The 22,964-nt window shown below is 36.7% G+C and overlaps 1 protein-coding gene across 2 annotated transcripts in view; it reads left to right on the top strand.

The window, feature by feature from the left end:
- Positions 1–22,148, top strand: part of ARL6 (ARF like GTPase 6) — a 54,028-nt gene extending 31,880 nt beyond the window's left edge. For both annotated transcript variants that reach the window (XM_004452823.5, XM_071214877.1), the window contains exons 6-8: positions 2,289–2,418; positions 5,154–5,209; positions 21,623–22,148. In XM_004452823.5, coding sequence (XP_004452880.1) covers positions 2,289–2,418; positions 5,154–5,209; positions 21,623–21,648 — 212 coding nt within the window. In that variant the 3' untranslated portion in view covers positions 21,649–22,148. The remainder of the gene's footprint in view (positions 1–2,288; positions 2,419–5,153; positions 5,210–21,622) is intronic.
- The last annotated feature ends 816 nt before the right edge of the window (positions 22,149–22,964 follow it).

Here is a 22,964-nt window from a genome sequence, read left to right as displayed (position 1 = left end):
GTTTCATCATAAATGAATATTGTATTTGTCAGATGCTTTTTCTGCATCAATTAAAGTGATCTTATAACATTTACATTATCAAGTGCATTATTCATATATTAAAACCCTCACTTGTCCATGTTGTAGGAAACTATTTTATATATTGTTGGATTAGCTTTGTTTAAGTTAAGGATTTTTGCTTTTGTGCTCATGAGAGTTAGTGGTCTATAGTTTTCCTTCTTACTATGCCCTCATCTGACTTTGGATCAGGGTTATAATGAACTCATAAAATCGGTTGGTAAGTTTTACTCTTCTGTTTCTTGAGTTTGTGTAGAATACGTACTATTTCTTCCTTAAATGTTAGAATATACTAATGAAGCTAACTGGGTCTGGATTGAGTGTGTGTGTGTAGGGCAGAGGTAGGATGATAGAGGGGTGTCGATTATAAATTCCACTTCCTTAAATGACATAAGGCTATTAAAGTATTCTGATTCTTCTTGGATCAGTTTTGGTAACTTGTATCTTTCAAGGAATTTGTCCATTTTATGTCATATTTGTTGACATGAGTTATTCATGATATTCTCTCATTATCCTTTAGTGACTGAAAGATCTATAGTGATGTCTCTTCTGTCATCCTTGATAGTGATAATTTATGTTTTCTTGATTTTTTGCTTGCTCATTCTTATAAAGGGTTTATTGGTTTTATTAATTTTCCAAGAACCACCTTCCATCTTTAAATTTCTCCATTAGTTGTCTTTTTAAAATTTCATTAATTTCTGTCCTTGTTTTTATTATGAATTTTCTGTACTCACATTGTATTTAATACTTTATCTTCTTCAAATGGTAGTAGAAAAGCATTCATTTTACACCTTCTTTTCTACTATGTTTATCCTCTAAGGACTTAGCTGCAACCTACATATTTTGTTGTTTCCTTATTATAAATATAATACTTAGGTTTGTAAATATATAAAATATTTCTGGAAAGATGCCATGAAACTGATGATATGGATTGCCTGTTTTGGAGGAGTAACTGGTTGACCTGGAACAAGAGTAGGAGGAAGTGTTTTTACTGTGTACCATTTTGTATCTTTAGAAACTGAAACATTTGAATGTATTATCTATTCAAAACAAAAAGTGTTTACAAAGTTTTAATAAGGCAAAAGTATCTTGTTACTATATCTAGCTTTTTACTTATACTGTGTGACCAGTATCTAAAATCAAGATCCAATTTATCTCCTTTCTACTTTTTTTTTCATTTCTTTATTTATTTCTCTCCACCCCCCCCCCCCCGGTTGTCTGTTCTCTGTGTCTATTTGCTGCATTATCTTTGTCCACTTCTGTTGTTGTCAGCGGCACGGGAATCTGTATTTCTTTTTTTTGTTGCGTCATCTTGTTGTGTCAGCTCTCCGTGTGGGTGGCACCATTCCTGGGCAGCCTGCACTTTCTTTTGCACTGGGTGGCTCTCCTTATGGGGCACACTTCTTGGGCATGGGGCTCCCCCACGCGGGGGGCACCCCTGCATGGCACAGCACTCCTTGTGTGCATCAGCACTGCGTGTGGGCCAGCTCCACATGGGTCAAGGAGGCCCGGGATTTGAACCGTGGACCTCCCATGTAGTAGACAGACTCCCTAACCACTGGGCCAAGTCCGCTTCCCTCTACTTTTTATTTGAAGTTTATTTCCTGTATGTTAGCTCTGAAAGTGAAAAAATAAAAAATTTATTTGACCCTTGTGTACGTGCTGTTTTGTAACTACTTAATGGGCTTTCCCAATTCTGGTGTGGCCTATCTGCTAACTGGAGGGCAGATAGTTTTGGGCCAGGGGTTCATACCATTTTTGTTCCACGGATTCCTTTGCCAGTCAGATGAAAACCCTTTACTAAGTCCACACTGTATGGTGTATTATTTAATAAATACGTCACACCTGCACCAACACATCCCCACAAGAATAATGTTGTTTTGTTTTTTTAATTTCAATTCAAGCTTTTGGACCTCTTATTAAGAACCCCTGTCTTAGGCTGTAGTATTTTTTCTTTCTTTTTTTTTTCCAGGAGGTACCAGGGATTGAACCCAGGATCTTGTATGTGCAAAGCAGTCATTCTTTGCACTACACCCACTCCCCAGACTGTAGTATTTTAAAATTTCTTTTATTGCTCAAATATGCGCCTAACAATATATGTCTTTAAATGTTTATTTCTATAATATGCCAAAAAATGATTGGAAAACAGTTTTAATGGATTTCAATTTTAAGGATTTGGAAAAGATGACCCAAAAACCAAAGTACAATGGTAGTCTTGTTTTCTTTTTTAGATATTAAACACCGCCGAATACCAATCTTATTCTTTGCAAACAAAATGGATCTTAGAGATGCAGTGACATCTGTAAAAGTCTCTCAATTACTATGTTTAGAGAACATCAAAGATAAACCCTGGCACATTTGGTAAAGTTTTATGTTTACTTCTTGTTTTATCATTCTTTAAAATCCTCTGAATTCAGTCTTTTGTTCCTGAACTTATTTCATAAGTGACTAGACATGGTAAGTTGTAAGCTAAGTATTTTGTTTTGTAAAATTGTGGTATGCAGATGTTCAGGAATACTGCTATATTACTGTTACAACCTTTTCAGATATTTTGGGGGATAAAAAATATGAACGACTCTTATGGGATAACTTAAACAGCCCACTTACTTGACTTTCAACCACACTGATTTCTTTCTGCACATTAAATCAGCCAAGCACATTCCCACATCAGGGCATTTGAGCTTGTTACTCCCTTTGTCTGAATCATTCCCCCAGATAATTTTCCTGGCTTGTTACTGCTCTTCCTTCAGGGGCTGGACTTCTCCTTATCACTCCCTAAAATGTCACTATCCTCCCCGTCACTCGTTCTTCCCTTACTTTTTGCTTTATGTTCTATTATGATTCAATATCTTTTTTGTTTGTTTCTTTTTATTTTTGTTTTTTTGGTGTATAGTCTTGTCTCCCTACTCTAGTATATTAGTTCTGTGAGAGCCGGTGTTTTGTCTATTTTGTTCACTTCTGTAAACCCTATACTAATGATAGTGTCTGATAGTGAGCAGATGCATAATATTGATGAAAATGAATAAATAGAAATGGAAACATTGATCTTATCTAGATATGCTAATAGAGGTAAACTCCTAAATAATTAGTATCTAAAATTTTTGTTTATTCGGAAAACAGTTTATTACTAATTAATTTTATACCAATGTGCCTTTCTATCAAGATAGTACAAGAAATAACCAAAGACTATATGTTAGACGGTATTTTAGTGCCTACCATTACCTGTCATTAAGCTCCTGTCCACCCTCCTACCTCTTCCTGCTATAAGATGACCTTCTATTGCCAGAACTTTTCCCATTTCATAAGAAGGTAGGGTAAAGAATGGACATGGGCAGAGATATCCAGTGCCTTCATAAAGGGTAACCAGAATATAAAGCAAGGAGCTCTGACAGTGGTTCGTTTAGATACTTTAAGAGCTACCCTTGGTACTGAAAGAATATTACTATGGAATGGAAGCCTGATCAAGACCTTGGAACTCCTCAATACTCCAGGCCTCTGGCACCTGTACCAACGAGTAAAACACTATATATCCCAAGGTACTTTGGGATCAGAGGCAAAGTTAGTGTTTACTGAATGATCTTGAAATTGGAGTTTTACTCTTGTACTTGGGTTGGTAAAGACAGGAGGGATTTGGCGTAGGGAGACATCTTGATATAGAACTTTGGAGCTTCCCTAAATCATACCCAAATTGATAACCACTAAGGAATAATTTTTTCATTTTATTAAGTATTGTGACTATTTGATCCAACATACATTTTAAAATGTGGTCTTAGTTTAAAAAAAAACAAAAAACCCTACTTTAATTTTGAATTAGATTGATTTCACAAATGAAAAAAATGTCTGTCCACTTAGTTTTCTTTAATTACTGGGCCAGGGTTTGAACCTGGGACCTTGTATGTGGGAAGCCGTCACATCATCCACTGAGCTATACCAGCTCTCTCTGTCCACTTAAAACAATTAGCAATTGTATTGAAAGACATGTATTTCTAAAATGTCAGCTTGGAGGATGAAAAATAAAGCAGGTTAACAAGAAAGAATAATGAGAAGCCCTACCTCTCTAAGACATACTTGAAGTCAGCGAATAATTAAAGTCACGGTTTAGAGAAATATCTTTATAGATAGAGGGGCCAGCAAGTAAAAGCCTCTTGAGTAATCATGTATCATGTACTTCAAGAACAGCAAAAAGTCCAGGCTGGCTAGTGCAGAGAAATCTAGGGCTTATTGTAGGAGAGGAGGCCACTGAGAAATAACTAGGGCACAAATTATGTAGGACCTCATAAGGATTTTTAGCTTTTGTTCTATTTATAGGTTTTATGATTTTTTTGAGGAAAGGTAAAATTCAAACATTTAGGACATGTTAAGACAAATGATGCAGTGTTTTACAATTATTTTGGTTTATAACAATAAGGGTTTAAATTACCCTTTATAGAATCAAAAGAAAATGGAAAGACCTTGTTTCAGGTGTTTTATGTGCATTGTCTCAACTATTTAATTCTTACAATAACCACGTTTAGGTCAGTGGTAATATCCCTTTTTCAACAGATAATAAACTGAAGACAGAAGAATTAAGTAACCTAGCCATGTTCTTGTAGCTAGTAAACATAAAACTGTGATTGAAATAACTTCTTTTTATTCTGCCACCTTACCAAAGCTGTAATTTGGGTTTATACTCTATAGATATCAAATTCTACTTCAAATAAAGACCCTCTGTCCTATGGTAAAATTACAACCTAGGCCAAGCATTTATAATAAAATAAATGAGTCATTTGGGCCTGGCATAGTAGGACAGTGGACTCTATAAAACTTTTCTACCATTGGAAGAATAACCAAAGTATATGTTTTGTTAATGTCAGTCTGAATAATATTACTAGAATAATTTTTGCTAATGTACTTTTCATATATCCATCCAAATTACAAATAATTTTCTTACATTTTGTTCCTAATCACACGTATGTTGATTTCCTATTTATTTTCAAGTTCAATGTTTAACATTATCAGAATATATTAATTTGCCATGTTGCAGAATTTAGAATTCTTTTTTCTTAGAATTCTCTGATGTAATGAAATGGATGTGTTTCTTGTGGATTTTATTTCAGTGCTAGTGATGCCATTAAAGGAGAAGGATTACAAGAAGGTGTAGACTGGCTTCAAGGTACATTCCAAAATACTTTGTATGTTCAGCCCTTGTTTCCTTTTCATTCACACTTTTAATTCCTTTTTATGTTTTATTTTTATTATATCATCACTTCCTTTTCCTTTCATTTTCATTTATTTCTGCTGTCAGAGAAAACAGTACAGTAAGTATTTAATATCTTCTTCATTTGCCTCTATTACATTTTTTAAAAGATTTATTTAAAACCAATATACAAGAAAACACTATAAAATAATTTAAAATTTTATCAACAGAATTCTGTCACATCTAGTAATAGAAGCATATTTGAAGTTTGGGGAAAATGTTTGTGCCTTACTGTCAATAACAAAAACAAAAAAAACAACAAAAATAACCTAAATAGCATGTACCTTTTTAAAAATCATGCAGTACTCCATAAATAACACCACTTATACAAAGCATGTTTGCATAGTTTTTAACACTCATATTTAGTATTAGAAATACTGGTTTTCTATTGTTGTTTTGTGTATTTGTGCTGTTGTTTGTTATTTATCAAAATGGTTATGACAAGTTGGTACAGGCTTTAAATCAGGTAACAAAATATATCATTTTCCCTAAGGTTTCATATTATACTAGCCACAGGAATGGCTTAAGTGTAGGTAACCCATATAGAGCAATAGATTAGAGAAAGAAACCAAATTCTGTAGGCTCATCTTATTACCAGATTGTGAGGGTCAGACCAAAAAATGAGGCAGACACTCCATTTTCATTTTGAGTATCATTCTTAGTATGAATCCTCTTATCTTCAACAAGAGTAAATATCAAGATATTATAAATTCTAGCTGTAGTATTGTAGTTATAAATTATTTCTTGTACACTAATCTTTTAATGCCAATTATGTGCAATGTTTTTCCCTCTTCTGCATGTTGGAATCATTATAAAGGATAGCATATATTATGGTGGGTCTCAGAGAAACCTGCCTGTCATATCATAAAAGGCATTACCTTTCTTTGGTTCAAATTGCTAAATGTCATTTGATAAATATTTCTGTGTATATTGGTATAACATGGTACTTAATATAATAGACTACCTCTATTGTTTCTCTGTTTTTTGTAGTCATCATGCCATTTATTATTAAGCTTCAAAGAATATTCTAGTTATATTGTATAAGTAAGTAAAACGAGACCCTGTAGTATTTCTCAAAAGAACTAGTAAGGTTTTTGTGTGCACTATACTTCAGTTTATTAGACTATGGTAAAGAATGACAAAGTTGTGGGACTGATTCCAATGAAGATCTAATAGGTTGTGGAGGAACACTTCTCAGAAGAAACTAAAAAGCATGTTTTCACCCCTACTTATTTTACAAGTGCTTACCATTACAGTGAAGATATAGCAAGAATGGAAACCCTACACTTGCTTATAATAAATTAATTCTAGAAATAGGACTTATTAAAAATAGTCTGATTCTTAGTCATCTGGATTTAAAAGTGTAGTTCTCTTCTCCCCTCCCAGCCCTGTACCATTCCACTCTTTATTGTCTTTTGTTTTATTTGATCTGTAATAATCAGGCCACTAGGTGTCAGTAATGATCCAACATCACAGTGCAACTTGCCAACTCTGGTCTTGCTGTCTAATTCTTGTTTCATTCACTTTTTGATCCATTCTCTCTGTGCCATAGCTCCCATGAATTTGTAAGGACACATAATTGGAAGTATTTTTTCCCCTTGTGTTATAATATTATTTTATATAACCTTTACAATAGATCTCTGCAAAGTAAGTAGTATTATCCCTACTTTATGTAAATAAAATGAAATAATAGAGAAGATTCCAACAGATTTATTTCACCATTTATTAATTGACATCACGACCTAATAGCTTCCATTATTATCTTATGAAGATAATTTCCTTCATCTGTAAAATAATGTGTCATGAGTTGTACAGATTGAGATACTGTATGTGTTAAAGTACCTAGCATTAGAAGGCACTCAATAAATACTAAGTTTACCCTTTTCCTAATGACTTGATTTAACAGAGGAGGAAACTAAGTACATAGGTAAGTATGTCAATTTGGTTTTTAATAGGAACTCCTTTGTCCATTATTTCTGAAGTAGTGAACATTTTATATTTTTATATTTCTACCTGTCTTTCTGGATATTAAGAAAAACATGAAAACCTATTTTGGAAGATAAGTAGCAATAAATATAGAAGACTTGTCTGTACCTATATGCTGTTAACATGCAGACAAAAAGGCATCTACATAAATCTAACTGTGAAAGAAGTTCTGAGCTTGTATTTTTAAATTTTGCTTCCATAATTCTGAAATTTCCTATCATCATAAACAAAAAGTTTTTTGGTTTTTTTTTTTTGGTTCATTTTGAACCAATATAATATTATTTTAAGTCTCTGGTTGGAAATTTTTTGATACAGTATTAAATAATCTTGCATTTTGTCCCATGATTTTATTCCCTTTTGGAAGTATTTACAATAATTAACTATGTATTACAACCTAAAGACAAGAATCCCTGAATAGACTGTGAAGTATTTTTTAAGCCATCAGACAATATTGAGAAACCATTGCAGAGCTATAAATCATTTTCCAGCTGTGAAACCTTCAAATAAGAAAGTTTAAATAGAAATAAATCCTTGCAAATAACTAATGAAACTTATTTTATGTATTACTTTATATTCATGGAAAAAGTTTTTAATGCTTCCAGATTCTAATATAAGGCCTTTATAAACTATGAATACTGGAGTCCTAATGAAAGAAGAAATTTAATACACACACCTAGATTATTTCTACCCCAAATCTCACTAGCAGTAAAGGGATTTTTTTTTTAAAGATATTAACTTACAAGGGCCAAAGGAATGAGACTGATGAGAATGTCGGCCAAATTTTAGAAGCTGAGTATCTGATGAATGATGAAGGAATTATCGGACTTGAGAAAACTAAGTCCCAAGCTACCCCTGGGGGAAGCTAAGGAACAGTCAAATTACAGTGCACATCCCCTCAAAGGCTCAGAAATTGGTGAAATTACAAGAAAGAATGAAGGTGGGACTGAAAAGAGAAGACAGCTATACCTCCTTCCCACCCCCCCCCCAAGAAAAGATTGAAGGCTTATTTTGTGCAGAGAGTCAATCAGAGGGTCTCTACACATTAGGATACTAAGCACCATTGTGTGTGATGCTGCTAAACTGAAAATGAGGATTAACTGAAAGTTTCCATATTGAATATTGTAACCCTCTTCAGCCTTTTTTACTGCTCCCAGAACAATGATAATATGGCAAGAAGATAGGAGGAGTAGTGTTTGACAACTCAGATCAGGGTAAGAGAAAAGACCTAAAGGTATTAATGTCAGATATTCCTGAGGAAATTGCTTAGCCACATACATTAAAATAAAGACCGTATTTGACAAGCCTCATATGCATTTCTAAGTTCAAATCAGCTTTGTCATGTTCACTCATACATGTGGGCAAATGGCAAAGGATTGCCAGGCATTCCCTATATAAAATATCGAACCTAAACAAAGAAGCAAACAAAAAAATGCAGGTTAGAGGAACCAAAACTTATATAGGAAAAACATTTCAAAAAACTATTATTAGTATCCTTAAAGAGATAGGAGCAGCTATTATTTGTCATGGGTAAGACTGGGATATTACTTGAAAATGAATAATTAAAAAACAAAAAGAGTTACTAGAAAATAAGAATAGAATAGTAGAAATGGAAAATTCTCAATGGAATTTTTAGATGATAAAACAGGAGCAGTCTCTAAGAAAGTAGAGTAAAAAGACAGTAGAATGTTGGAAAGAAAAGATAAGCAGTCATATGCAGGAGACCCGATATCCAAATAGTAGTAATTTTAGAAACAAAGAGTGATCAGAGAAAATAGAAGCAAATCATCAAGTGAATTATCAGTATTTTTCAGAATTGGGTTTTCAGTTTAAAAAGCTTCTCAAGAACCCAATTCAGTGGATGAAAATGTTCTCATACCAAGGCATATCATTATGAACTTTCAACACTAAGGATAATGTAAGATTCTACAAGATTTCTGAGATGAAAATAGCAGGTTTTGTGTAAAGGATATGGAAACAGATTGGCATGAGACTTCTCTTAAGAGCAGTACTTGGAAATTGGGAAATGATTGAGCAATGCCTGAGAAAGTCCAAGGGAAAAATAATGGAATGATATTCTCTGACAGTAGAATAAGCACATTTTTAGCCATGTAAAGTTTCAAAATTGTACCTCATGTGCTTTTGCTGAGAGGAATATTTCACAAAAACAATGGACTAAACCAAGAAGAGGAAAATAAGGGATAAAACAGGAAGCCAGCAATGAGAGGGAGGAAGGAATCCCCGGGATGATCATGGAAATCCCATCAAAAGGATAACTCTATGGAAGGCATATAGTACAATTGGTCCAGATTGGAGGGTTTTGGAAAATTCTAGGAATGAGTTCTTCAAGAAGATGAATATGAGTGACATCAGCAAGAAGCATTGAAAAACAGAATCAACTTTCCCCAAATTCTGGAAAATAAAATTAACCAAACAAAAGCTGAGTCAAGAAAAGGGCATCTAAAAGTGTTAAGAAAGCTGTGTGGCACTTTTACTTCCTTCTGAGTCCATCCTTTTCTCCAACCCAGACACATCAGTGGGACAGTAGTCTGGATTCTCATTGCAGGACCCAGTATCTGGTTATGGAGAGAATAGAGCACATTGAATTGTGCAAATTTAGTGTGTATGTCTGTTTCATCCCATCTTGTGGCCTCTTGAAAGACTGAGTCAGGACACCTTTTATACCTAACCTATCACTCATTTGGAGTGGAGAAGTAACAAAGAACTGAGTAAACTGCAGCTACCTGGGGTGAAATATTATAGTTGAGATATGCATTACAGCTCCTGAGGTCCAGGAGGAGAAGAAGTTTGGAAAGTCTTTTCTGTGGAGGGGGCAGATAAGGACTCACAGGAGCACTGAAGCATGCTGGGGAATTGAAAGCTATTGTCCATTCCCATGGCAAAATGCATACTCAGACTGAGAAGACCCTAAACTTTCACCTCGCGCTGACCTATAGGCTCAGTATAAGTTGGGCTAAGTATTCAACACAGAACATATTTACACTACAGCTTTTAGTAATTAATTTTTTAAAAAAAAGCAAACCCTGAGGAAGCAAGAGAATCTGATTTCCAAAATGAACATCAAAATTGCCCAGATTTCAACAACAGCAAAAAACCTCAAGTCATACAAAGAGTAATAATAAGAGATGGCTTATTTTAAGGAACAAGAAGTGACAAAAATTATCTCTGAGGAAACAACACTGGAATACTAATTAAAAATAATGTTTCTAAATAAGTTCAGTGAGCTAAAGGAAAATATGAAAAAAAAAGAACTAAAGGAAATTAGGAAAATAACCCCTGAACAAAAGGAAGAATTCATTGAAGAAATAGAAAATGTTTAGAATAACCAGACTTGAATGTGCAGTAACAAAAAAAGGGGGGGAAGGGTTAATAGCAGATTTGAACAGACAGAAAAAAAAATCAGTGAATTTGAAGATAAGACAATTTTTCAAATTATTCAGTCTGAGGAAAAGGGAAAAAAAAGAGTGCATAAAGAATAAAGCCTTAGGAACACATGCACACCATGAAGCATGCAAGCATATGCATTATGGTAGTACCAGAAGGAGAGGAGAAAAGAAAGGAAATACTGGAAGATGTAATAGTAACCAACTTCCCCGATTTGATGAACAACATGAATATACACATCCAGAAAGCTCAGTGAATTCCAAATAGTAAACTCAAAGAGAATTACACCAAGATACATTATACTTAAACTGTTAAAAGCCAAAGAAAAAGAATCCTAAAATCAGCAGGAAAGAAGTGACTCCTCATGTGCACTGGATCATCAGTAACCTTAAGTGCTCACTTCTCATCAGAAACTATGGAGGAAAAAAATCTAACATATTTGGGGAAAAAATCTGTCAAACAATACTACATAATTCTAAATCTGGCAAACTTACACTTCAAAATGAGGAGAAATTCCCAGACATACATTCCCAGATTAACAAAAACCATGGATGTTTGTTAGCACTAGACCTTCCCTACAAGAAATGCTAAATGGAATCCTTCAGGATGAAATGAAAGGACACTAGACAGTAACTTGAAGCCATATGAATAAATAGAAATCCATGATAAAGGTAAATATAAGTACCAGTGTATATGTATATTTTATTCTTGGTTTATAACTTTTTAAATTATCTAAAATACAAGTGCATAAAGAATAATCATAATGTTGAACACAAAATGTATAAATATGGACTTTGTAACAAGAACATATAAGGGTGTGTGAAGGGGTACAGGAGTGGAGTTTGTGTACTGTAGGTGCTATCAATTCAAACTAGATTATTATATATATTTAGGATGTTAAATGTAAATTCCATTGGTAACTACATCTAAATAATACACAAGAAACAAAAAGGGAATAAAAGGTTTCAATATAAAACATCAACTAAACAGAAAAGAAAGTAGTAATAGAGGAAGTGAGAGACAAAAAAGTTTAAAACTTATTAAAAACAAATGGCAAAATAGCTGAAATAAGTCCTACCTCCATCAGTAATTACTTTGAATATAAATAGGTTAAACTTTTCAAGCAAAAGGCAGAGATTGGAAGAATGGATTAAAAAAACGAACAAAGAAAACATGATCCAAAACAATTTTTTTAAAGAAGCTTAAGATGACATACGTGATACATCAAAAATATAGTGGGGGGGAGTGGATGTGACTCAACTGATTGGGTTCCCATCTACCATATGGAAGGCCCTGGGTTGGCTTCCTAGGGCCTCCTTGTGAGGGCAAGCTGACTTATGCCCACGGAGAGCTAACGGCCTGCCCCCGCAGAGAGCTGATGGCCCACACCCGCAGAGAGCTGGTGCAGCAAGATGACACAACAAAGGAAGACAAGCAGACACAGAAGAATGCATAGCAAATGGACACAGAGAGCAGACAGCAAGCAAGGGGGGAGGAAATAAATCTTTAAAATATATTTATATATATATAGGGGGAAGCAGATGTGGCTCAAGTGATTGAGCTCCCTCTTACCCTGTGGGAGATCCATGGTTCTGTTCCTGGTGCTTTCTATAGAAGACAGTGAGCTGGCATGACAGGCAGGCACTGCAAGCTAACACAACAAGATAATGCAACAACAGACACAAGAGGAAAAACATAATGAGAGACACAACAAAAGCAGGGAGTGGAGGTTCCCAGTAAGGTGAGCAAGATGGCGAGCTGACATAACAAGATGATGCAACAAGAGACACAAGAAGAAAAAACATAATGAGAGATACAACAAAGCAGGCAGTGGAGGTGGCTCAAGCAATTAGGTTCCTCCCTCCCACATCAGAGGTCCTGGGTTCAGGGTCCTGGGTTCAGTTCCCAATGCCTCCAACAAGGAAGAAGAACAGATACAGCAAGTGCAAACAACAAGGGGTTGGGGAAAAAAATCTTAAAAGTAGTTCAATTAAAAAAATATATAGGGGAGGGGAGTGAATGTGACTCAAGCAGTTGCACACCCACCTCCCACATGGGAGGTCCTGGGTTCAGTTTCTGGTGCCTCCTAAAGAAAACAACTAGCAGGCAAGGAGCAGACAATGAGCAAACAAGAAGCAGAAACAAGCAAAAACATATGAGAGCTGGGAGCAGATGTGGCCCGGGCAGTTGAGCACCTGCCTATCACATGGGAGGTCCCAGGTTCAGTTCCTGGTGCCTCCTAAAGAAAAACAGTGAGAAAAAACAACAGGCAGACAACAAGCAAAAAACAATGGGCAAACAGACGAAGGAGCCAACTCGGGAGCTGATGTGGTTCAGTGGTTGAGCACCAGCCTCCTGTATTCAAGGTCCTGGGTTCAATCCCCAGTCCTGGTGCCTCAAGAAAATATATGTGTGTGTGTATATGTATATATATAGAGGAGGGGAGCAGATGTGGCTCAAGCGGTTGAGCGCCTGCTGGTCCCATATAGGAGATCCCAGGTTCAGTTTTTATTACCTCTTCAAAGCAAAACAAAAACAACAAGCAAACAAATGAAAAAACCAACTCGGAAGCCAGTGTGACGCGGTAGTAGCTTGGTGGTTGAGTACTTGCTTCCCATGTATGCGGTCCTGGGTTCAATCCCCAGGACCTCCATAAAATATATATATATTTATAGGGAGTTCCCATACACCCTAACCCTCCCTTTCCCACACTTTCCCAGATTAACAGCATCTTTCATTAGTACAGTACATTTGTTAAAATTGATGAACACATATTGAAGCATTGTACTTGCCAAGAATTATAATTTACATTATAATTTACACTTTGCCTCACACAATTTTACAGGTTTTGAAAAATGTATAATGACCTTTATCTGTCTGTATTATAATCAGCCAAAGGGGTGCTAATGCAAAATACCAGAAATCTGTTGGCTTTTATAAAGGGTATTTGGGGTAGAAGCTTACAGTTACCAGGCCATAAAGCATAAGTTACTTCCCTCACCAAAGTCTATTGCCACATGTTGGAGCAAGATGGCTGCCGATGTCTGCCAAGAGTTCAGGTTTTCCTGGGTTTCTCTGTTCCCAGGGATCATTTCTGTCTAGGCTCGGCTGCTGTGCTCACTTCACAAGGCCAGCTGTAGACCATCAGACAAATGGCTTGTCTCTTTCCAGGGCCTCTGCTGTATCCAATTGAGCCTTCTCTCCTTCCTCACAAAGCTGCTTCTGTATGCGTTTAATTCCTAGGCTCCAGGATCTAAACTCCAACCTTCCTTCTCTGCAGTGGGTTTCCTCACCCACCAAGGGGGCAGGGACTCAACATCTTACTGACATGGTCCAAACAAAGCCCTAATCATAATTTAATCACGTACAAGAGAAACCTCTGAATCCAGTACAATCTAATATGCCTGGAGGGACAGATGAGTTTACAGACATAATCCAGTATCTATTTTTTTGAATTGCTAAACAATATCAAACAGACACATCATCATGGCAGTGTCATGCAGGACAATTCCAATGTCCGAAAAATGCCCCCATGTTGCACTTATTCCCTTTCGCTCCCCTCAGGACCTTTGGTGGCCACTACTTTTATATCAGTGATACAGTTTCTTCCATTGCTAGAATAATCCTAAATCTACTTTAGTCACTAGGTGCTTTCGACCCTTATGTTTGTTCATTCCTCAATCTTGAGATTTTGGGATGTTGATGCCCACCCTGTCTCTAATTGAGAGTGGGCTCAGATCCCATGGGGCAGATGTTTGGAACTGTATTGCTTGCAGTTGCAGACACTTTGCTTCCTGGGATGGTTGTTGTCTGTCATCATCCTTTTGTTAATTGTCCTGTGAGAGTCCAATGAACTGGTGAGTAGGTGTTGGAACTTGCTGAAATTCAGGGCACAACCAGCATATGAATAGACTGAAGATTAAGTCTGGGACATATATTTAACAAGTATAGTGCTAATTACAGCTTCAAATAAAAAGGGCAGAGGAGCCATGTGTAGGGAAATGATAAATGAGTCTAGCTCTGCTACATTGGGGAGCATATATCCCAAAGGCCCATTGACAGGATGCTGAATTCCTGAGATTATCTGCCCTGCCTATGGTGTCTAGGTTCTTAAAGCACTCAGGAGCTTTACTGTTTAAGGCACTCTTTATTGTGGCAGTCAATGAGATCCTGCTGAAATATGCAAAGCATAACTCTGGGATAACCTCCCAACTCACTTTGAAGTCTCTTAGCCATAAAAACTCATTTGTATTCAATATTTCCCCCTTTGGGTCAAGCTCTTTTTCCAGATTCATCACAACTATATTCTTTTTACAAGAGATTCATCTTAGGTCCAAAGACACAAATTGGTTGAAAGTGAAAGGATGGAAAAATATATTCTATCCAAATATTATAGTAACCAAAGAGAGCTAGGGTGGCTATACTAATACCAGACAAAATAAACTTTAAGTCAAAAGCTGTTACAAGCTGGGGAAGCGGACTTGGCCCAGTGGTTAGGGCATCAGTCTACCACATGGGAGGTCTGCAGTTCAACCCCAGGCCTCCTTGACCCGTGTGGAGCTGGCCCATGCGCACTGCTGATGCGCGCAAGGAGTGCCGTGCCATGCAGGGGTGCCCCCACATAGGGGAGCCCCACGTGCAAGGAGCGCACCCTGTAAGGAGAGCTGCCCAGCGCGAAAGAAAGTGCAGCCTGCCCAGGAATGGCACCGCACACATGGAGAGCTGACACAACAAGATGACACAACAAAAAAGAAACACAGATTCTCCTGCCACTGACAACAATAGAACCAGACAAAGAAGACAATGCAGCAAATAGACACAGAGAACAGACAACCAGGGTGAGGGGGGAAGGGGAGAGAAATAAATCTTTAAAAAAAAAAGCTGTTACAAGCCATTTAAGAGGCTTAAATCTTGGGACTGTTGTGTGTCATCTGGGCCCTGAATCGCAACAGAGTTGCAACACCTACTCTAGTTCAATGGACTCACCCAGGACAACTAACAAGGAGGAAATGATGAACAAACAACATACTAAGGAATTGAGAGTGTCTGCAACTACAAGCAAGAGAGTCCCATCCACCAGGTGTATGGGATTGAAGGCTCCCCTCAATTAGGGTGGAGTGGACATCACCATCACAAAGTCCTCAGGATTGGGGAACAAACTATGGACTAAAGAAGACTTACTAGTATACTACTGTAGACTTACTGTGATTCTAGCAATGTAAGAAAGATCATTTATGTGGATGCAGTGGCCACTGGAGGTTCTGGGAATAGGGAGAGGGAATAATAGGTGTAGTACAGGGACATTTTTGGGACTTAGGAACCATCTTGATTGACATTACAATGAAAGAATCAGGCCATTATATATCCTGCCATAATCTACAGAGTTGAGTGGGAGTATAAACTACAGTGTAAAGTATAATCCATTCTTAGTGGCTCCAAAATGTGTTTATTAATTGCATTGAGATGGACCACACTAATGAAGTATGTTGACAATGTGGGGAAATATGGGAAGTGTGGGGAGTGGGGCATATGGGAATATCCTCTATATTCTATCTAATATTTATGTAATCTAAGTATCTTTTAAAAAGTAAAAATAATTATAAAAACAAAACAAAAAATAGACAAAGAAGGACCCTATATATTAATTAAAAAGTGAATATATTAAGATAAAACAATTATATTTATGCATATAAATAAGAGCTTCAAGTTACATGAAACAAACATTGACAGATTTGAAGGGAGAAATAGACAATTCTACAGTAATAGTTGGGGAGTTCAGTACACCACTTTCAATAATGGATAGAACATGTAGACAGATCAATAAAGAAACAGAGAATCTGAATATATTACCAACTAAAGCAGCAGAACACCACACATGAATCATTCTCCAAAATAGAACATATGTTAGGTCACTGTAGCAGTTTGATATGATTTGTGAATTCCAAAAATAGATACTGGATTATGTTTCTAAACTGGTCCTGTGCCTGGGTGTGTTTAAATTATGGTTAGGGCTTTGATTGGGCCACATTAGTAGGGTATTGAGTCCCCACTCCGTGTGGGTGGGAACTCACAGATAAAAGACATGGCAAAGGATAGAGTTGGAGTTTTGATGCTGGAGTCTTGAGCTGGAATCCTGGGAAGTAAGCACACAGAGGAGCTTGGTATGAGGAAAGAGAAGTCCCCAGGAAGAGAAACAAGCTGTTAACCTAATAGTTTACAGCAGGCCTTGTGAAGTGAGACAAAGCTTAGCAGGTCTCATAGTCTACAGCTGACCTTGTAGAGAAAAGAGAGGATCTGAACCCAGAGAAAAATGAACCCGGGAAGAGAAGAACCCAGAAAACTTGGGTATCTTTTTGAAGGAATTGTGAAATGCTTTATGAAAAAGGCCTAGATCTCTTTGAAGAGACTGTTGATAGCAATATGGATGCTAAAGAGACTTTTTATGATGCCTTAGAAGTAAATGATGAAACTATTATTGGAAACTGGAGGAAAGGCAATCCGTGTTTCAAAGTTGTAGAGAACTTAACAAGATTAACTCCTGGTGTTGTACGGAAGGCAAAACTTGAAAATGGCGAGCCTGGGAATTTAGCTGAAGAACTTTCCAAAATAAACCCAGAGAATGCAGCTTGGCTTCTCCTTGCAGCTTATAGCAAAATGCTAGACGAGAGAGATAAGCTAAGGACTGAACTGTTTGACAAAAAGAAAACAGAAACTGATTGTGGAATTCCAAGCCTTTGGAAATCAAGCTCCCAGATGGAAGTGCCCCATTTGAGGATTAACTAAACTTGGAACTGGTAAATCAAGATTGAAGATGCAGTTATCTAGGAAAGACTTGTGGGAAGTCTTACTGTCTGATGGCTTGGACCCCTGTTTCTTGAATGCTAACCAACAGACTTTTTGAGAGAGCTGTATGAAAAAAATCATTGTCAGCTTGGACTTCAAGGGGCATAGAAAGAAGAGACTGAAGGAGTAAAGCCGTGGAAGCTGAGATGTGGAATTAAGACATCGCCTTGGGCCAAGAGAGGGAACCCCACCCATGCATATAGAAAGTGAGTTTGCCCCAGTAGTAGAAGAGGGTGGATGTTCCTGCCCTATGTTCAAGGAGATTTTTTCCATCCCGGGGTACAGAGAGGGTGGAGCACATTCCTCAAGGATTAGGGCAGTTAAGGTCAGCATCCCAGAGGTTTGAGAGGGATGCACCTGTCCCCCATGGATTAGGGAAGGCCAGGTTGTCAACTCATTGCTCTAAGAGGGTTGAGCCTGTGGTTAGGTAGGATGTTGCTTTCACCTCACTGTTACTAGGGAAGTTAAGTCTCTAATCCAAACTTTGGGTGAGGTGTGGCCATCACCCCAATGCTCTTGAAAGGTGAGATCTACAGCTTGGTCAACACCCTAATGCCTGATGAGGGTGGAACCAAGAAAATGGCCATTGGGCAAGCCTGTAGAAAGGATGGGTCCCCATGTGGCCCCAAGGAGAAGAAATCATCGAATTAAGAATGACTCTCAGACTTTGAAATTGAATGGAGGCTGCCCTGCAGGTTTACTGAACTGTTTGGACCAAATTTCTCCTTATTGTAATGAAAATGTTTATCCTTTGTCCATTTGTGTATTGGAAGCAGATAAATTGTTTTGTAAGTTTCAGAGGTCTATAGCAGATGGCTCTTTGCCCCAAGACAAACCATATATCTTTAAACTGATTGCAATGTGGTTCTATACTTAGCACTGTTACTGATGTAAGGTTTTTTAAAAATATTGTAATGTCTTTTTGGAATTCAGAGTGTGGAATGTAGCAGTTATATATGGTTCATGAATTCCAAAAATAGATATTGGATTATGTTTGCAAACTGGTCTGTGCCTGGGTTTGATTAAATTATGATTAGGGCTTTGATTGGGCCACATCAATAGGGTCTTGAGTCCCCACCCATTGGTGGGTGGGAACTCACAGCTAAAAGACATAGCAAAGAACAGAGTTGGAGTTTTGCTGTTGGAGTTTTGATGCTGGAGTCTTGAGCTGGAGCCCTGGGAAGTAAGCATACAGAGGAGCTTGGTCATGAGGAAAGAGAGAAGTCCCCAGGAAGAGAGAAACAAGCCATTCACCTAATAGCCTATAGCAGGCCTTGTGGAGTAAGGCAAAGCCTGGAGAGCTGTTGGAGATTTGGACCAGAAGGGTATCGGGAATGAAAGAAAGAGAAAAGGGGGAAGGAAACAAAGAGAAAGAAGGAAAGAAAGAAAGAACGAGAGAGCTGGGATCAGAGGGTCTGCCAGTAGAGAGGCTCATCAGACAACTTTATTGTTTACAAGGAGCTCTCTATATACCCCAGACTATGTGACAACAAGCAGTAACAAGGCAGTTAACTATTAGCATTACTAAGGAACTCTAAGGAACTCAGAAAATCTTATCTCAAAGTACAAAGTTTAAGTGTTCTATTTACTACAAAAGGTGTGTGCTCATCTTTTCTTTCAGCCTTTAACAGCTTCATCTGGCTTGCAGGTAACTCTTAATTACTGCATTCCTTAGGTTGCAAGCGTAGCCATGGAGATAGCACATCTCTACTTGTGAGACCACTGTGCCTCAGTTTCCAACAGAGAGACTCATAGTCTGCAGCTGACCTTGTGGAGAAAACAGAGGCACTGAACCCAGAGAGAAATGAACCCAGGAAGAGAGGAACCCAAGAAGTCTGAACCCTGGCAGACATCGGCAGACGTCTTGCTCCAACATGTGCCAGAGGACTTTGGTGAGGGAACGACTTATGCTTTATGGCCTGGTAACTGCAAGCTTCTCTATTTATTTTGCATCAGCACTCCTTTGGCTGACTAACACCGTCACAAAACAAGTCTCAATAAATTGTATAGGACTGAAATCAAACAAAGCATCTTCTCTGACAACAGAGGAATGAAGCTAGAAATCAATAACAGAAGAAAAACTGCAAAATCCACAAATGTGGAAATTAAGCAGCATACTCTTAAGCAACCTGTGGGTCAAAGAAATCACAAGGGAAATCAGAAGACTCTTAGAGACTAATAAAAATGAAAACACTAATCCCAAAGCTCATGGGAGCCAGCAAAAGCAGTGCTCAGAGGGAAATTTATAGCTGTAAATGCCTATATTAAAAAAGAAGAAACATTTTAAATCAATACCCTAACTTTACATTTTGAGGAGTTGGAAAAAGAAGAGCAAACTAAACCTAAAATTAGCAGTGAGAAGGAAATTATTTTAATAAAAATTATAGTGGCAGTAAATGTATTGGAAAGTAAAAAAATAGTGAAAGAATCAGTGTAAAGCAAATGTTGGCTCTTGGAAAAGGTCAATATAATTGAAAAACCTTTGGTTAAACTGATAAAGAATAAAAGAAGGCAAAGATAACTAAAGTCAGAAATTTTGTGGAAACATTACTACTGACCTTAAAAAAGAGAAATAAAAAGGATAATAAAATACTATGAACAGTTTTACTCCAACAAGTTACTCAAGATGAAATGGACCAATTCCTAAAAACACACACATTACCTAAATTGACTCTCAAATAGAAAAATCTCAACAGACCTATAACAAATAAGAGACTGAATCAGTAATCAAAATCTTGCAACAAAGAAAACAAAGTGTAGTAGAATGACATTCATAACACCTGTCTCAGCTGTGAATAGTATTTACATAGTCATTTTTTTTTACATTTTTTTTAATTTCTCTCCCCTTCCCACACCTGTTATCTGCTCTCTGTGTCATATTGAGAGAAATAACATTATGTTAGGAGAATGGTGTATTACAAGCATTGTAATTTGTTACAGAGGAATAGTGTGGAAGTGTGAAAGGGAGCTGAATACTCAAGTGCATTGAGAGAACTTATAATTCAAGAAGTAATAATAAAATTATATTACTACTTTCTCTATCTATGGATTTGCCCATTCTGGACATTTCTTATACCTAGAATCATACAATAGGGAGCCTTTTATGTCTGGCTTTTTTCATTTACTATAATGTTTTAAAGGTTCATCCATGTTGTAGCATCTATCTATATGTCATTCCTTTCATTTCTTTTCAGTGTTCTGTTTTTTAACTTTTATTCAGAAGTACACATCATCACCTATCTGACATACAGGCTCACAAGCAGACACAGATATGAACTATACAGATACCACATACAGATAGAAACTAGGAATTATATTTGCACACATTTTCAAATGTTCATTCGCTTATCCATAAAAATGACTGAGACAGTCCTAGAGAGAGCCAGCCGTGTTGGGCAAGCTACTTTACCATTACTGCTTACTATCACTCACTGAGCTCTTCCTGTGCTTAGTGTTTCACATACTTGACCTTACTTCATTCTCAGCCCAAGAGAGAGATTTTTTTTTTACCCTATTTTATCAAGGAGGAAATTTAAACTTAAAAATGCCCAGGGTTGTACAGCTACATTGTGGTAAAGTCAGAATTTGAAGTTTCCTGACTCCCCTGAGCAACTTCTATATAGGGATGATAAGTAATCAAGTGATCTAGCACTTGGAGTTACAGGAAGGAGGGGCAGAATTTCATTCTTTCTTATGGTTGAATACTTTTCCATTGTGTGGATATTCCACATTTTGTTTATCTGTACATGGGTTGATGGATATTTGCATTGTTTCTATGTTTTTGCTATTGTGAATAATATTGCAAAGAACATTCATGTACAAAAGAAAATTATTTAAAGCTATGGAAATAATCACCTAAAAGGGAGTTGGGAGTAGCTGCCTCTGAAAGGGGGAAGGTGATACAAGGCAAGGAACTCTATGTACATAATCAACATTGATAAAAATTAATACTGTATTATGAATTGTGTTTTTAAAAACTAGACATATACCTCCATTTTTATCATGTTCTTATTGATTCATTTTGGATTACTTTAGATTTTGTCCTATAGAGACTCTTAAATTTTTTGTTTTTATTTTTTGTTTGTTTTTTGTTTTCAGATCAGATCCAGGCTGTGAAGACATGAAAAAATAGAATGTGGAAACCCTGGGAATTTTCACTTCAAATGGAAATTATCTTATGGCGAACTCAGTTACTTTAAAAATTTTAAAAGCTCTTTGTGCACATAAGAATACTTTATAAAGTTCTGCTTGCATTTATGGACTCGAAGCTTTTTAAGAGTATAGAACTTAAGTTATGCTAATATAGCCACTAATTATATGAAAACTAAATCTTCTCTTAAAAAAGCTCATAGAATTATCAGCCTCTTGGTAAAGGTATACATTCAATAATAATTAAAATATTTAAAAGTTGAAGTTATAAACCATCTCAATATCCCATCATGATTAATTATATCATTAATGTATTTTTAAAATTTTCTGTTTTTTAAATTTAGTTTATGGTATAACTTTACAGTGTGAATTGTGCTTGTGAAAAAGAACTTTAGTATTTATAAGGGACCATGGGTAATTGATATACTAACTTTTTGCTATATGTCACCATCAATAAAACACTAATTGTAATGTACTAAGTGGTGTGATTTGTTTATGCTGAAAGAATAATGCTATGTTAAGATGATAACTTGATTTTACTGTCAAACACTTCTAAATTATATGATACCACATTTAGCTAGTTTTATTTATCCAGTAGTCCTAGCCAATAAAGTAAGACATAGTTATCCTTGCCCACAGAGAATTTAAAGTTTAATGAGAGAGAATTTGAGATCCTTTTCATACATATTGTTGTAGATTGAGGCATGTACCCCAGAATAAACATGTTCTTAATCTTAATCTGCATTTCTGTGGGTATGAACGCATTATAAAAAGAACCTCTTGAAGATGTTCTTTTTTGATAAGGTGTGGCCCAACTGAATGAGGGTGGATCTTAATCTAGATTGCAGGAGGCCTTATATGGGGGAGGGAGGATAAATTTTTTTTTAAAAAAGAAAAAAAGAAAAGGCAACAGAGAAAACCTGGGAGTCAGTGGACACCTGGAAGAGAAAGGAGAGGAGATAACCATGTGAAGGGAAAAACCAAAGAACTCCAAGGACTACGTGCAGCCAGCACCCAAATGCTACAATCTTTGGGGAGAAAGCAAGCTTTGCCCATGTCTGCATTTTTTACTTCTCCTAACCTCAAAACCATGAGCCAATAAAATCCCATTATTTAAGCCAATCCACTGTGTGGTGTTTGTGATAGCAGCTCTGGCAAACAAAGACAAATAGTATCTCATTTTCCTTAAGACTTGCATTTTTTTGTCTTTTTTTTAATATTACATTCAAAAAATATACCCCCATATACCCCCTACCCCCCTCACCCCCCTCCTCCCCCCATAACAACAATC

Source organism: Dasypus novemcinctus, chromosome 4, assembly GCF_030445035.2.
Source record: "Dasypus novemcinctus isolate mDasNov1 chromosome 4, mDasNov1.1.hap2, whole genome shotgun sequence".
Lineage (NCBI taxonomy): Eukaryota > Metazoa > Chordata > Mammalia > Cingulata > Dasypodidae > Dasypus > Dasypus novemcinctus.
This window is presented reverse-complemented; position numbering and strand designations above follow the sequence as displayed.